General features: G+C 30.0%; 1 protein-coding gene across 4 annotated transcripts in view; it reads left to right on the top strand.

The window, feature by feature from the left end:
* Positions 1-6,236: 6,236 nt before the first annotated feature.
* The window catches only part of LOC122403652 (heterogeneous nuclear ribonucleoprotein A1, A2/B1 homolog), a 30,722-nt gene continuing 19,888 nt past the window's right edge, over positions 6,237-17,070 (top strand). For 2 of the 4 annotated variants that reach the window (XM_043407285.1, XM_043407284.1), the window contains exons 1-6: positions 6,237-6,355; positions 8,074-8,285; positions 8,369-8,681; positions 8,770-9,022; positions 9,114-9,332; positions 11,807-11,965. In XM_043407285.1, coding sequence (XP_043263220.1) covers positions 6,335-6,355; positions 8,074-8,285; positions 8,369-8,681; positions 8,770-9,022; positions 9,114-9,332; positions 11,807-11,934 — 1,146 coding nt within the window. In that variant the 5' untranslated portion in view covers positions 6,237-6,334 and the 3' untranslated portion in view covers positions 11,935-11,965. The remainder of the gene's footprint in view (positions 6,356-8,073; positions 8,286-8,368; positions 8,682-8,769; positions 9,023-9,113; positions 9,333-11,806; positions 11,966-17,070) is intronic. The other 2 variants (XM_043407286.1, XM_043407287.1) reach the window with 2 other exon arrangements.

Raw genomic sequence — 17,070 nt, 5'->3', positions numbered from 1 at the left:
TTGTAGTAATATTCTAAGACTGAATATTTAGGTTATAAGTATTCTTTAGATCTCCTCAGCTGGTAACAATAAAAATTTGTATTAGTTTGTGGTGGATACGTATTGATCTCGACACAATCTTTTATAAATAACGGTGCATTACTAACTAGTCATACTTCTAATATTTAGTATATTTATTCTATCATAATAGATTTAGGTAGATATCAGCTGGTCGCGGCATAATGTCTTGTAAGCGCCAGTAAATCATCCTTAGTCATAGTCATCAACATTTCTTCTTGTACCCTTAATCAATAAAAAAACCTTTGTCCTATCGCTTCCCTAATTCTTCATACACACTATATAAAGACACATACAGCACTATATCTATTTAATCTTGGGATAGCCTTAAAAAGCCCTATGAGGGTTACATGTAAATTTTTTTATTCGAACTTATTCATTTTATTGCCTATTCTTATAGCTGATGTTGAAACGTTTTCATTTTGCATTAGTTAATGTTTAAGTATCGTTTGTTTGAAAAATACGATTGTTTTTAATGATAAAATTATACAAGGTGTTCGACCACCCCTGGGAAAAATTTTAATGGGAGATTCTGGAGGTCAAAATAAGACGAAAATTAAGAATGCCAATTTGTTGATTGAGACTTCGTTAAATAATTATTAACGTTTAAAGTTCCGCCTGTAGAACGGCAATCTGCGTACAGCTGCGTGCATGCGACAGTGGTTCTCGCTCAGTATGAGAAACTCTACTTACTGACTCATCAACAGCTTCACAGTTTTTTGAGTAAGAACCACTATCGCGTGTACGCAGCTGTTCGCAGATTGCCGTTCTACAGGTGGGACTTTAAACGTTAATAATTATTTAACGAAGTCTCAGTCAACAAATTGGCATTCTTGATTTTCGTCTTATTTTGACCACCAGAATCTCCCATTAAAATTTTTCCCAAGGCTGGCTGAACATCCTGTATATGTTGTATTTTCAGCAATATTAGAAAATATCTATAATGTACATTAAATACAAGGTTCGAAATCACAATCAAAATTCATTCTTTCTTTAATATTTTACGAATAATCCACTCATTTGTTTGAAATACTCCATTGTTAGCTGCTACTATTCTAACAGGTATTGTAGGGTAATTGAAAAATATAGCCAACACATTTGTCTCGTCATTTTTTGATCAACTATGATTTCAGTGTTTGTCTTTCTTCATACTTTCAAATTTTTACAAAATAACCATAATATTTTACCACCGATGGAACTGATTTTACTTTATTTGAATAGCGTTTATGAAACACTATGCATTACATTGTATATTAATTTGGCAATTCAAATTTTTCTTTCAATGTAAAAGGCATTTTTATTATGTTTTTTTGTAAAATGAAAATAAACGAATCTACATACGTATGCATTGCTTCATCGAAAGTATTTGGTAAACTGACTATTTGAATGTTATGAAGACATTAGAAAAACTGTTTCTGTTATTGCATATTCAATGTGTACATATTTACGTAGCCACCGATATTTTACACAAGTTTTTGGAATTAGTGTTATGCTAACCGTCAAATTTGAAATTTGATATCTCCATATTGGCTAGTGCAAAATGAAGATATAAGTAGTGTTTTAAATATGTTATAATATCGATTATAAGAATATGTAATAAAAAATATAATTTTCAATTTAACAATTTAAACGTGACCTTTAAAAGATTTTTCAAGGTCAACTAAATATAGTTGTCATACATACATACCTTGTAGTACCCTATATCTTTTGTCTGAAATATTTTTCTACGTCATCCACATTTCTCAAGGCATTTAAACGTTCGCAGATAAATCACACACGCTGTAAACGTGGTGTTACCAGACGGGTCAGTACCTTCGGAGGGGGAGATTCTACGTGCGAAAATAAGTTGAAGATAAGGAATAAAATTTTTTTTATTTGAAGCTTTGTTTACGAGAAAATTGAGATTAAAAATGTATAGATAATATGTTTATTATTATTCTGGGATTGTCAAGAACGGTATTAAGAACTGTTGTATGTAAATTTATAGATCTACGACCATCAGATTTATAGTAATCATGAAATGAACTGTACTCGATTAATCTCGGCTCTATACTCTGTATCACCCTTTTGTCTGAATGGCGACAATTTGGGAATCGTTGTCTGTAATACTTAGCTCATGCTGTTACATTCCCATTCCAAGCTCCTAACACTTTCACCATGTCAACGTATTCACGATTGCTGTAGAGAGACATTGTTACATTTCGAACGATACAAACAAACAATAAGAGTAGCCGGTAGTCGTACTGCCGAAGACAGAATGTTAACATTACAGAGGACAACGAATATGAAAGTGTAAATGAAAATAATCATACTCCGCGCGGCCTTGAAACAATTAACTCATAAACGAAACTTCAAACGGAAAAATGTTATTCCCTCTTTTTGATTTATTTTCGCGCATAGAATCGCCCTCTGCCCGATGGTAACACTCTGTATAAATACATTCATATTCGTTATCCTCTGAAAATAGCTATTACTTTTTTTATCAAACTTTTCAAATAAAACAGACATATTTTTTGTATTAATTTGAGGATTTTCATTGTGTTTCTGTATTTTTTGAATTTATTTTGTTCTACTTTTTAATTGTCCCGTTTTCCTTATTGACAAAACTATAATTCATCTCTGTTCTGACTATTCACATATTAATGAGTTAATACAAATAAATAACCACCAATAGTTTATATACATTATTTACATGCTTAAGATATTTTTACTATAATATCTACAATGGGTGTTGATATTTATATGATTTTCACAATTGTTTTACTGAGAAAATACCATAAGAAAAGGAGGCTACAGTAAGCAATTATTCCCCACAGTTATATATTTAGTTTAAAATGAACAACTAATTAATTAATACCATTCGTTCTACAAATATAAATAATAGTTTTATTTTGACTTTAGCTTCTTCATGTACCATGAAAATCTATGCTTATAAAACTGCATAACTATTAGTGGACAAAGTAAATTTGCATCTTTTGCTGTAACTTCTGTCACTTCTGTTCCCTTCCTATATGTATAAACAAATTTAGTAATAACAACAATGCAATTTTCTTTCATAATGTACATAATAAATCAAAACTAACCATTTCATAAAAAACGTCAGTTCCTAACTACAGTCTGTAGTTCCAATAATTTTATCAGGTTCTAATTCTCTTTTAAATCCATATATCTTATTGTTACAGTCAATAATTTCTGTTACATTCATCACCATATCAGTGAATTTACATTGGTTGTAATATTTTATAGTTTGTAATTATTTGCCTAGCAAATATCAATATATAAATATAAATTTACACTGTATTATGAGTAATCAGATAAAAATTAGTATATCCATCTATTAAACATGACTGATGGTTAAGGTTAAGAAATACATTTTTGTACTTCTATTTACTTAATCACAAATACACAGATTTCGAATTTGAATAGGTATCTGCAGTATACAGATCTATCTGTAGATATACAGAATTTATTAATGCTATTTATTGTCAAGAATGGGAATTATTACGCAACAAATTTAAACATATTACCGCCGAGAGCGCAGACGACAGGTTTAAGATTATTAATTTTGTAAGAATATGATAATAACTAGTTAAAATTTTTATAAATTACGTAGTCCTTAGTCTTCATTGGAACATAAAGAGTAACTAAATAAAATTTCATTTGGATTGGACACAAATAATAGAAGTTATAGGAGAATCACAAATACACAGATTTTGAATGTTATATTAATAATGTACCATTAAAAATAATAAAATATATACATACATAAAATTATCAAAATGTGAAAATATGATCGTGTTGGCATCTTGTCTATTTAAAATCTCAAAAGTACTTATATGTATCTTCTAAAGTTCATGACATAAAACATTTAATTGCTATTAGTTTATATTTAATATATAGTTAACAATATTTTTGTAGTAAATATCAGTGTCACTTTCCTACTATTGTTATACTTTTTAATACATATATTAAAAGGTATATAAATATATATATATATATATATATATAGGGAAATATAATTATTTCTTTCTTATTGATCTCCCTAAACAGAAGCAAATTCTAAAAACATGCAAGGAATTTATATTATACATCAAGTATTGTTCCTTTTATGTGAGGACAAATATATTTTTTTTATTAATTTGTGAATTTTTGAAACAAAATTGCATTTTTTTCCTGTGCTATTTGTTCACATCTTAATAAATGAATACAAATTAATAGCCATCATAAGTTTATATATTATTTACATGCTTAAGTTATTTGTCTTACAATATCAATGGGTGTTGACGGTCATATGATTTTTACAATTATTTATTACTCTATACATATACCTGAAGATAGTTTGTACCAACAGAACCAAGACATTGTATAATAAATTTCCATTTTGCATGTTTCAAAAATTTATTTTTGCTTGGTAGAATCAATAAGAAAGGAATACTTTAAAAATCGATCATTTTGCTACTCTTATATATTTAATTTAAAACGTAAAATGAATGAATTAATTCGATTTGTTTTTAAAATATAAATATTAGATGGTTTTACTTTGAATTTTGTTTCGTAACATGCCATGAAAGTCTATCCTCATAAAATTGTATAACTATCTGTGGGCATAATAAATTTGCCTCTTTTGCTGTAACCAAATCTGTTTCTTCTGTTCCTTTCCTATATAAAAAAAGAAATCTTAATAATAATAATTTACTTATCTTCTACATTATATTTAATAAATCGACGCTAACCATTTCATTAAAAACATCAGTTCCCCGCTAAAGTCTGTAGCTCCAATAATTTTTTCAGGTTCCAATTCTCTTTTGAATCCATATATTTTACTGTTACAATCAACAGCTTTTGTTTTATTCATTTTAATATTATTAAACTTATATCCGTTGTGGATTTCTATATTGTATAACTATGTTACCTAGCAAATAACAATATATAGATATGAGTTCACACTGTATTATAAACAATTATATAGAAATGTATAATTAGGAATAATAAAATATATACATACATAAAATTATCAAAATGAGGAAATATGATCATATTTGTCATCTTCTCTATTCAAATTCTCAGGAAGACCCATTATATTTTCCAGAGTTTATCACAGAAAGCATTAAATTTCTATTCATTCATATTTATAATATATAATATATTTGATAATGTTTTTTGTAGTAAATATTTTGAATTGATTTTCCACTTCATTTGTTTTTCGGTGGTATCAAATCGAATAACATGAAGGTTAAGTTTGTTTTAAATGTTTCACTAGAGGAAATTAGAAGTATAATATCGAAATGACTACTATATATTTCAACATCCTAAAAATTAAATTGAATTTAAATTGATTGCTTTACCTGCATAAGTATTGCAATAAATATAACAGATTTATACTAACTTGTAACGATTTGTAAGGTTGTAACTTCGATTTACAATTTAATTACCTGTGTTTGTTATTTTGACCATTAGTTGTAATTCCGATATGGATTTATTTTATATTATTAATCTATGATTTCTTCAAGTAATGTAATATTTATATTAAATGTTTTATACATTGTTATTCATTACAAATTTTCTATTATGCGACTTTTGTGCTTAAAATTTTAAACATAAAATATAACATTTTTATTAATTATATACCCTAAATTTCATTATAAATGTTTCACATTAAGTTACATACAAAAGTAAAAATAAAAAATAAATTTTGTAACAAGCATTACATTTACTTATTCATAGGTAGTTCGATATATTCACAATTCACATTTCCGGCGCTGTATTAACAAGATTTATTATAAACATATTATATTAAAAAAGCCACAATAATGAGCATGTATTATTTGCGTTTGTAAATTAAATTTATATGCCAAACCGATTATATTTGGCTACGCCATTTAATTTAGTGTCATGAAATAGTTTTTTCAAGTATGATGCATATTACTTCATCGAGTACGAGAGAAAGTACATACACGACATTGCTGATAAAAGTTTTTTTTTACTATTAACAACTAGAATAGATTAAAAGATATGTAAATTAATACATGACATTTTTTTAGATAGCACTTAATGCAAAAAGTTTATAGAATTTTCAGAGAAATGTTAAAATGATAGAAGCGTTAGGTGTGCGCATGATCAAAATATTTGTATGGTAGTGCGCATTTGGGGTTTACATAAGTGTTTGAAAGGAGCAGTAATCGATTGGGCGACGTGCGCGTATCTATTTCTTGCAGTACGTAGTGAGATTCTTCCTGTTTGGTGTAGTGAAGGGTATTTGACTTCGGAATTATTCGAAATGGTTAAAATGGAACATGATGTAAGTATAGATATCTATATATATATATGTATCCTACAATTTTTGTTTTTATACGTAAATCATTTGTGGAAAACAAAAAAGGAAGGTACATAATCTGAGTTGATGCTTCATTTTGCTGTGCATGTATATATATACATATGTATGTAATGCTTCTATGGCATATATAGCCTACGATAATTTTATTTACCATCATTATTTACGTTATTTACGAGCGTTTACTTAAATTTTATTTATAATTTATTTATGACTGATATAATTTTCTATTTTTTGGTTCTACGCGTGAATTTGTTAGGTTTCGATGTAAAGTACTCGTCACATTACTCCGATAAGATAGTTGGAAAAATATACGCCAGAAAGTTGCATTGTTTAAAAGTTACAGTAATGTTCAATATTTTCAGATATACTACTGCACGTTTTATGCTGTTCGATTATGGCATGGCGTACCCTGACGCTACGCCATTTGAGAACAGTTTCGAAAACTATACTTTGATTCAAATATTATAAACACGATGCGTATTTAACAGTGATTTCATGTTAATTTAAATAAAATCGTTACGGATTTCAATGTTTACGACTATGTGACAATTACATGTTATATTAACGTGGTCCTAAAATATTAAATTATGTATGATACGATATTTCAAGCATTTCATTTGTATTTAACATGTTATACTGAAACAGAATGTGTTTATCTATACATTGAAGGAATTTTTATGATTTCTAATAAAAATATTGCTTTATTATCAATATATTGATATTAAAGTGTACTATTTGTAAAAAAGTACATCTATTTGATGAGTGATAAAATGTTAAACATAACAGATTATGTTTTAATTTATGAACTTCAATGAGTATACTGTTAAATTGTACAATTGTACTGTTAATTGTTTTTGTAATTGTAAATGTTAAGAATAATGTCACTGTGTTACTGTAGCTTAAAAGTGATATATGTAGAGTATCTAAAAAATAGGAAACCTTTCTATATTTGATTAAGTAATGAATATTAAATTATGTAAAATCCTTATATTAATATAAATACTTTTTACTTGATATAGCTTTTCCTCACATTTATAGTAAATTAAAAAATATTAAAGTTTCAAATATAAAATGAAATTGATATAAGAAACAAAAATATAAATATTTCATTTTAAAAGTATTCAACGTTCGTGAATTTTTCAATGTTATAATTCCTTTAAGAATAAACTCTTTTTTTCAGTAATTCATAATAAAGCACAGAAATTTGTTATATTAACATAAATGTTTAATATTGCATTCATTAGAAAAGTTAAATAAACTTTTCTGATTTCCTTCTAGTAGAGTTTTATTTTCATTCTATTCAGCAATATTAAATTCTACAAATTTAATAATTAAATATGACAACAAAGAAAGTGTTCAAATGTATAGTTCATTGATTTTCAAAAAACTACTATTTTACAATACTTTTGAAACTAACTTGTATAAACATTTCAAGTTTATTATAGTAGACAGACCAATCACCCAAACCCAAATGTATTTCATATTTAATTTATCCAAACTCAAAGCCAATTTATATTTATTAATGTTTTGACTACCATGTCAAATAGAAGGTTTAATGTGAGATTTACTGAAATATCCTGTACTTTACTTTCATTCATTCATTCGCTTCATGATTAATTTTCATGCACGGAACAAAAATTATTATTTCATTGTTATATTGTATACATCATTTGGTATTGCAGGATGGCAAAAATGAACCAGAACATGTTCGAAAATTATTTATTGGTGGCTTGGACTATAGAACCACAGACGATTCCCTAAAGAAACATTTTGAAAAATGGGGAGAAATCGTAGATGTAGTTGTAATGAAGGACCCCAAGACAAAACGGTCTAGAGGATTTGGTTTTATTACTTACTCGCGTGCACATATGGTAGATGATGCTCAGAATGCAAGGTTGTATACATGTAATATAATAAATTTAAATATGTTTGTTCACTTAAATTAATAATTTTACACTTCTCTATGTAAAATTATAGACCGCATAGAGTAGATGGGCGTGTGGTTGAACCTAAGAGAGCTGTTCCTAGGCAAGAAATTGGCAGACCAGAGGCTGGTGCAACTGTTAAAAAATTGTTTGTGGGTGGTTTAAAAGAAGATCATGAAGAAGAAGACCTTAGACAATATTTTCAAAGTTATGGTAGCATAAGTTCAATTAGTATTGTCACTGACAAGGAATCGGGGAAAAAACGTGGTTTCGGTTTCGTCGAATTTGATGATTATGATCCTGTCGATAAAATTTGCTTACAACGTAATCATCAAATACGTGGCAAACATGTCGATGTAAAGAAGGTAAAAAAGAAAACAATATTAATATATATGCAGAAGAATAATGTATTATGCTACAAAAGTTTTAAATTATTTTATAATCTTTTCATAGGCTTTAAGTAGAGCGGAAATGGCGTCTGCGTCTGGTGGTGGTGGTGGTAGTGGCGGTGGTAGTAGCAGAGGAGGACAAAATGTAGGAAGAGGACCTCGTGGTGGTAACCAGGGTGGCGGTGGTAACTGGGGAGGACGAGGAAGTGGCGGTGGCGGAGATTGGAATAATGGTGGTAATCAGGGTGGTTATGGTGGAGGTAATCAAGGAGGTTGGGGCGGTAACGGTCCTTGGGAGAATCAGAATCAAGGTAAAGGTTCGCAGAAAAATAAACTTTTCCCGCCATGCTAAGTATTACATAATACATTAGTTAATTTTGAATACGTTCTAATAAATTTATTTTCAAGGAGGTGGATGGGGAGGTCAAGGCGGTCAAGGCGGATATAACAGTGGCGGAAACTGGAGTAACGATAATTTCGGAGGAGGTTACCAACAGGGCTATGGCGGCGGTCCAGTTCGGAATAATTTCAACTCTGGAGGAAGACCTGCTCCCTATGGTATTAATATGGGTCCTAGTGGCCGACAATCTGGAGATTCGAGATGGCTATCATCCTTTGGTGGACAAGGTTGCTTCTGTCCTTCTCAAAAGCCAACGCGTCTGTTACGCATCTTGAGCAACTATTAGATTTTTATTAGTTTTTTTTTTAATAATATAATTTTAATTATGTTTTTATACGTACAATTCACATGATTATTATACATAGTAATTATACCAAGTTGCACAAGGGGCGTTCAGCTTAAATATTACAATTTTATATGCAAATAGTTTTATAATGTTGTGTGAAATGCAGAAGGATCATTTATCGCAATTTTCACAGGTAAATTGTGCATCTAGATTGTTTGAAATTTATGAACGCTTAACCTTTCGTCTATTTCGGGTGAAACTTTTCGCTTGTCACTGATCACATTAGCGAGGTAGGTCGCTTTTGCTTTAATATTTCTAAAATTAGTAGGAGTGGAAAAAGTTTAACGCTCAGACGGCAGACCATCGGGCGATTACACAGACGATGACACGGGGTTCGTTCGAACCCCAATGTAAGCTCACATAAAATTATATATAATTGATTTCTCTTGTCCATTAGAGTTTCGTCGGATTCTTCAATATGAAATTCGTTACTGATAATCTTCTGGTTTTGGGTTAGCATCGCTTGTTAGCTCGTGAAAAACTTGTTTATTTTCCGACGATTGTTCTTTCTTCTTAGACGTAATGTTATGGAATAATTGCAAAATGTTATAATATATTCAAATAACAATGATCTAAATTTGAACAGGGCATAGAATACGACTTTTGACATTCGAACGTCTCACAGAATACTGTTGAGAAATACATCCTCTAAGCCGTGTTCGTTTCGTTATCGCTCTAACGTAAACACAATGTAAAAACTACATTTTTGGATGATACATTCACATACGGTATATAGATTTCAGAAAAGTGCATTTGTTTAAATTTAAATAAATTACATTTTTATTATAATGCAGGAAATCAATATTTCAAAATATTCACCTTTTGTAGTACGGTTGGTAGTTTACACATATTTATACGAAAATTGATCTATATTTTACAAGAACAATTAAAAATATATTAATCTTCAATATATATTTAAACAAATAAATTTATCTGAAAGATGAGTACGTAGATAAATTCGTCGTTCAGAGATATGCAATTTACGTATATAAACTTCTTTCATAAATGAAATACTTTGAAATATTAGACTAATATGTTTTTCAATCCAAACGTTGTGGATTAAAATATTAACCCTTTCAGTATTGATGTTTGCTGATAAAGAAAATGCTTATTAAATATTTTTGTAAGATTCATGCAAAAATTTTATAAAAAATAACGATTGTCAAATGGAGATGTTTTCTTGTTAGATTTTATAAAGTCGGTCAGGGAACCATATCGATTGTAAAAGTTTTACGCAAATAATTCAAGCAAATCTAGGAATGGTCACTCACGATTGAATTTGTGAATTCATTCATTCAGTGGTTGATTACGGTGGAATTTATCAAGTTACACAGGTTTGAAAAAGGCCGTTGACTACTAAATTTATAAACTTGCAAACGTGAAAGTGGATGGTTAAATGTTTAAAAAAACACGCTACAATATTCATCTTGACCATTTCGAAGACAAATGTTTTTTATTTTTGTGCATTCTACTTATTAGGAAAATAAAAAGTTCAAAATAAATCAATTTCTTACTAGGAAACCCAACTTTTAGATTGGGATGAATGCCTTTTGGTTAAGACTGCTTGTGACAACATGTAGGCTCTATAAAAATCACTTGTTTCAGTTTTGTTCACCAGTAGACTTCTGTGGCGTCTTTTTCGCGTTTTATGTACTGTGTAATCTTTGTATGAAGTACATACAAGTACTTATGAGTATGATGATATATGTGAAAGTAAAAATAATTTGACGTCGAGTTCAATGATCAAGATGAATGTTAGATTGTTTTATAAAGTGTCATTTGTCTAGATGCATAGATTTATCCATGGGTTAAAGTAAATCATTTGTTTACATAATCTAAAAGTCATGTAGTGTGGTAAGGTAAATTTTAACTATATCATTCTCATTAGTATTTACAAAGAGTCCCTAATATTTGCAAATAAATTGGTACATGTATTTTACATGTATTATAAATTAAATCAGAACATACGGCGCGATGTTGCAGAGAGAAGGAGCGCCTTTGTCCATTGTCCTATTCTATTTTAACACAGTTTGCTCATAATATCTTTATAAGGATATAAATAATTATTTTACATAAGTATTTTGTTTTTATAATTATTTTGAAACATTTGTACATGTATTACGTTTTTTGCAACAGCCACGTACAAACATCTTATACTGTAAAACATTTAGTTTCCCTAGATTTTAGTAAAAAATATATAATTTTACTAAATTTATATTTTCTTAGTATAATCAGGGTCATTTCATACTTATTGCCGCATTAATACAGTACCATTATTAATTTACAATATTTGGTAAATTAGTTCATTCCAGTCAAGTTTTACTAACTTCGCAATTTTTTTTATACAACTTCTAGGTCCTATGGGCGGTGGCAATTCTGGAGGAGGTGGTGGTGGTTATGGTAATCAAGGGGGCTATGGAGGCAGTTCTCTTGGAGGTGGAAATATGGGAGGTGGAGGCGGTGGTGGCGGAAGAAGATATTAAAGCACTTTACTCATGGATACTCCCTCACATGGTAAGCATAATTTTATTACAATTATTACTATTTTGTCTGGGATTATTAAAATGATGTACATTTCTAGCATATATGCAAAGTACAATATCATTATATAAAATTAAAAATTTTGTTTAAATAAATACCATTTTAAACGATATCACGTTGTGAATCGTCCTTATTTAGGTATACAAATTAGGATTGTATGAAAATTTATTTTGCATCATAAAAATATTAGATTTTTAAATGGTTAATTAATTTAAAAGAAAGTAAATGTTTTTCTGTGTCAACTATATTAAATTAATAATTTATAATAAATTGTCTGCTCTGTCAAGTGAAGTTATATATAAGTAGTACAACAGAGGAAAAGTATTAGAAAAAAGAAATAGTATCTATCAGATTTACTATTAGCAAAAGATGCATTTTTTGTGTTCATTAGACAACGTTAATTCGTCTCGTTTGAGGAAAATATGACACATCAAACACATACCCTTCTCTTTCTCGACAAACTCTTTAGTTGTGTTGATGAGATGTTAGAATAATTACTCTGTTGTCAATCGCATAGTAGAACGGTTACGATATTCTGAAACATCTAAAATAAGTTACAGTGTAATAATTTATTGTATGCAGGGAAGTCGATTTCCGTCATACGTTCTTTTTCTTGAAAGCGTATCGGTTTTGTTCAACAAACTGACTTGAAAGTAATGCACTTGTTTTGAACAATATAATAAAATAACAATTATAAAATAACAATTCTCGATCAATAATAGATAGTGGTGCAATCAGGAAGGAAGTAAAAAATGTAAAATTTTTATCATACAATGCTTCGTTTTCAAGATGGCAGAATTTTTTAATTTGTGGGATTAGGCGTACCATTGTTTATTACTCACTATTTCTACTTGTGTAGATGGCCAAGTCATACTTCAATTGCACACATACCCCATGAATTTTCAAAGTCGATTTTCTTTAAAAGAGAAAATTTTCTTGTATGACAAAATTTGATTGTACATTTTCGACTTATTTTTTTACGTAGAATCAATCATTTTCCCAGTTGTACATGATTACTGAAGCACTGTAATACAATGAAGAATTAATATTGTACGTATTCCGATTGATTATTCTAATGTATAAAATATGTGTAATATCAAATGATATATGTATATTTATTCGATTTTACTTTCCCCCGCTACTACAGAGGTGGCATATAAATACAAGTAATGAGAGCTATTTTTTACAAATAATACATTGTACTCCTTTCTTCAACAAGTTTCCTTTTTAATAAGATATTTTATTAATGCTTGTTTTAAATCTTGTACATCATGGAACTATTACTTGAGAGAGTATTGTTACTTCATAATAATTCATATGATTAGCAGGCGTGGGCAAAATTTTTATCTAAATAAAAATTTTGAGTAAGTGATAAAGAATAAACAAATTTTATTCGTTTTTCGAAGACTCGGATAATTGATTTATTTTTATCCGAAGAGCAATGGATAAATGATAATTATTTGGAATCATGACCGTCTCATCGATTTGGATGATACTGAAATATGTTGTAGATATCAATACTCTATGCAATTTATCATCATTACATGATAGTTATGATCAAGTTCAATTTAATAACCTATAATACTATAGCTTTTATATGACTTTGAACGCGAAAAATTTTATAACGTTTTTGTGAATAATAAAATAGGATCATTCAACTTATTAAATTATGTTCGACTTTGGATATGTTATAGTCCTTAGCGTTATTTAAACGTGTCTCAAAGGATTTTTCAAAATTTTGTAAATTGTTGAAGTTACAGACGTGAAGTTGATTGCAGCTATCATACTATTGGAATTTCCAGTTTGCAATTTGAACAAAAAGACGACAATAGTCGGCGTGTGACACCGTGTTTTTCAGTGTATCCCATGGAAGTCATCATTTCTCTAAGTTGTATTAGATTTTCCCAAGTTAATTCCGTGATTATGTTAAGACGTTTCTCTGATAATGTAAAGTTACCTACCTTATCTTTAATTCTAGAATCGCTAATAACTGCAAGGTATTCGAAATAATCTTCAAGTTTGTTAACATCGATCAAACTGGTATTATTTGAATGTATGCGTAAGTTCAACATAACGTCTTTGAACAACCGTTTTTTAAATAAATGATTAGGGCAACATCTATTTCCTTTAGGAACATACATATGTATAATCTCCGCCTGATAAATATCTGCTTTTTTGTTTCTGGTAGTACATTGATAATATTGGTTTTGGACCCACAGATGAAGCAATATCCACGAGTGGAAATAATTCTGGAAAATGACATTTCGATGCATGTAATATTCGGTTCACGAGGATTACTTGTATTTAATACAAACGACGGATCTCCCATTAATCTGTTGCGTTGGAAATTAATTGGCATTCCCACTTTAGAAGCATATAACAAGCGACGTGCCTAGAGCAAGAGTCTTTCCAGCGCAAGAGGTTAATGGAGTTGATGGATTGGATTGGATCGGACTCAAATGAAGATTTATCTTTTGATTTTCCGAGTGAAAATGGTTTCTGTGAACGTAGAAGATTCCTCAGATTCTGGAAATTTCTGATACTCTTGAAAATGAGAGAGAGTGTCTCTCGTTTTACATCTCTGTTGTACATCACCAACAGTAACCACTTTGTTCAGAATTCTTTAGAACTTTACTGAATTAGCTTCTGTGTTTATCCTCTTTTTATGGCCGCAAGATTTACGTATTAATTTGTTACACTTAATGCATCCAATGTACACGATTTTCCTGTCAACGAATTCGAAGCCTTTACATGGCATGTAAAATTTTAGTAACGTGTTTATTTACATTAAATCTAGTGCTATTTACATATGTACAGTTTTGGGTGTTGCTATCCTTGTCGGGGCTTTTACATACTCTGGTGGTTTGCTTTATCCGTTTTGTTTTTTTTTGTTTCAGTTTGCTGTTCGCCTTCTTTTAATGGCTTTAATTATTGTATTCTGGTTCGTGAGCCACCAGTATTTCTGTATGTTCAGTCTGTATGTGTCTCTTGGTAGTCTATATTGGGGATGGTTGTTGATCCTGTGAATTTCTTTCTGTTGGTGTTATTGAGATTCTCTTGTCGTCTTTGTTTCTGAAATATATGAAGATTTCTGGTATTAGATACAGTGACTGTCATTTAAAATCGTACACCTAGCGGTTCAGCCGATATTTTTGCCAATAAAACATGAAAATTGTACTAAATTATTGAAACTCGTATAGAGACATGTAGTGTAATGTTTCTTTATTTGATACATAACAACAATATAAAAAAACCTTTAGTAGTACTCAGTAAAAATCGTACAGAGGAAATAAGATACAGTTTTAGAATGATATACATAATAAAAATTGTTTATATCAATATTTAATTGGGTAGCCAAATGTATTTTCAACACACTGCAGTCGTCGAGAAATTGATTTTACTAAATTCTCAGAAAATTCAGGTGTTATTTTCGACAATTCTTCTTGCGAAAGCTTTTATAAGGCTTTCCTTGTTTGTAATATTGTGTAATCTTACTTTTTTGTCCAATTCGTTCCAAATATGTTTTATGACATTGATATCAGGAGATTGTGGGGGCATTTGAAGAACTTTAGGGCAGTTATTCAATAGCCAAATCTTCGCTACATGAGAATTGTACTTCGGATCGTTGTCGGTGTAAAATTTAAAATCGTTTAAAATTCCCATTTTTTCGGCACTCTCTTTTAAATTATTTTTTAATATACTCAAATGCGACCACTTATCCATTATATTATCAATAAATACCAGATTTCCAAAGCCAGATGCTGACATACAACCCCAGATCATTTTAACTGTCGCTAGGAGATTTTTAATATCCATAGCAGTATTTGGTTTTCTCCGTACAATTGTTCTACCATCCGAATCGAAGATATTATATTTCGATTCGTCAGTAAAAATTACATTTTTCCAAAAAGTAAACTGTTCCTTTATACAGGGTGTTCGGCCACCCCGGGGAAAAATTTTAATGAGAGATTCTAGAGGACAAAATAAGATGAATACCAAGAATATCAGTTTTTTGACTGAGGCTTCATTAAAAAGTTATCAAAAAATTAAATTAAAAAATTTCAAATCATTCTGAAAAAATTATTTTTGGTTGCAAGGGTCAATTACAATCACTTTTGATCAATAGACATACCCCCGAAATCCTACCCATTTTCGAGAAAAAAATTCCTTACCGAAAATATAATCTGAGGCCTGAAATGGTTCCCCGAAATTTCATGCCAATCTATGAAACATCATAACTCCTGAACGGATTGGAGGATTTTAATGTTTCAAACGGCAAACAACGCGTATTTGGGCGAAGAATATGTAGAAATTCTAACAATATTGAAAAAATTGTTCCTTGACCCCGTAAAGTTAAACCAATTTTCAAACAGCCCTAACTCCTACAATAGTAAATATATTTCAATGAAACTTCTTTCTGAAGTAGAGCTCATGGTTACCTACAAAAAAGTATTAGACAACATTTCTGTAAGGCGCCAAGCAAAATTACTACAAATGAAAAACGAATTTTTAAGAAAAATCGGCAGGGGGTAGGTGCCTAAATTTGTCGTTACTTTAAACGTTAACCCCTTAACCTACGATTTATGTTTCAACAGCCTGGTCCCAAAGCGTCAACAAGATCGCGCAGCCTTCGAGTCATTTCGCGGTTCGGCAAATCGGTCTTAAGTTGTACTAAACGCGCACGATGTACCACGAGCTATGCCCGTAGTATTTACATTTGGCCCGACCGATGTACTACGAGCCAGGCCCGTGGTAATCAGTTTTGGTCCGAATAGAAGACTACGTGTCTCACACGTAGTTGTAGGTTAAGGGGTTAATAACTTTTTAACGAAGCCTCCATCAACAAATTGGTATTTTTGATTTTAATCCTATTTTGGCCTCTAGAATCTCCCATTACAATTTTTCCCAGGGTTGGCCGAACACCCTGTATATTTCTTAGCAAACTCGTACCTCTTCTTCTTATTTTGCACACTTATCAACGACTTCTTTCGAGCAACTCTACCATGATACTTCTGTTTTCTTAATACTCTTCTAATGGTTGATTCACTTACTTTCTTATTTAAATATTTTTCAATTTC

Source organism: Colletes gigas, unplaced genomic scaffold (genome assembly GCF_013123115.1).
Source record: "Colletes gigas isolate AHSC1104 unplaced genomic scaffold, ASM1312311v1 Colletes_gigas_Sc00067, whole genome shotgun sequence".
NCBI lineage: Eukaryota > Metazoa > Arthropoda > Insecta > Hymenoptera > Colletidae > Colletes > Colletes gigas.
The sequence above is the reverse complement of the archived record's forward strand: the minus strand, read 5'-3'. Positions and strand labels throughout refer to the sequence as shown.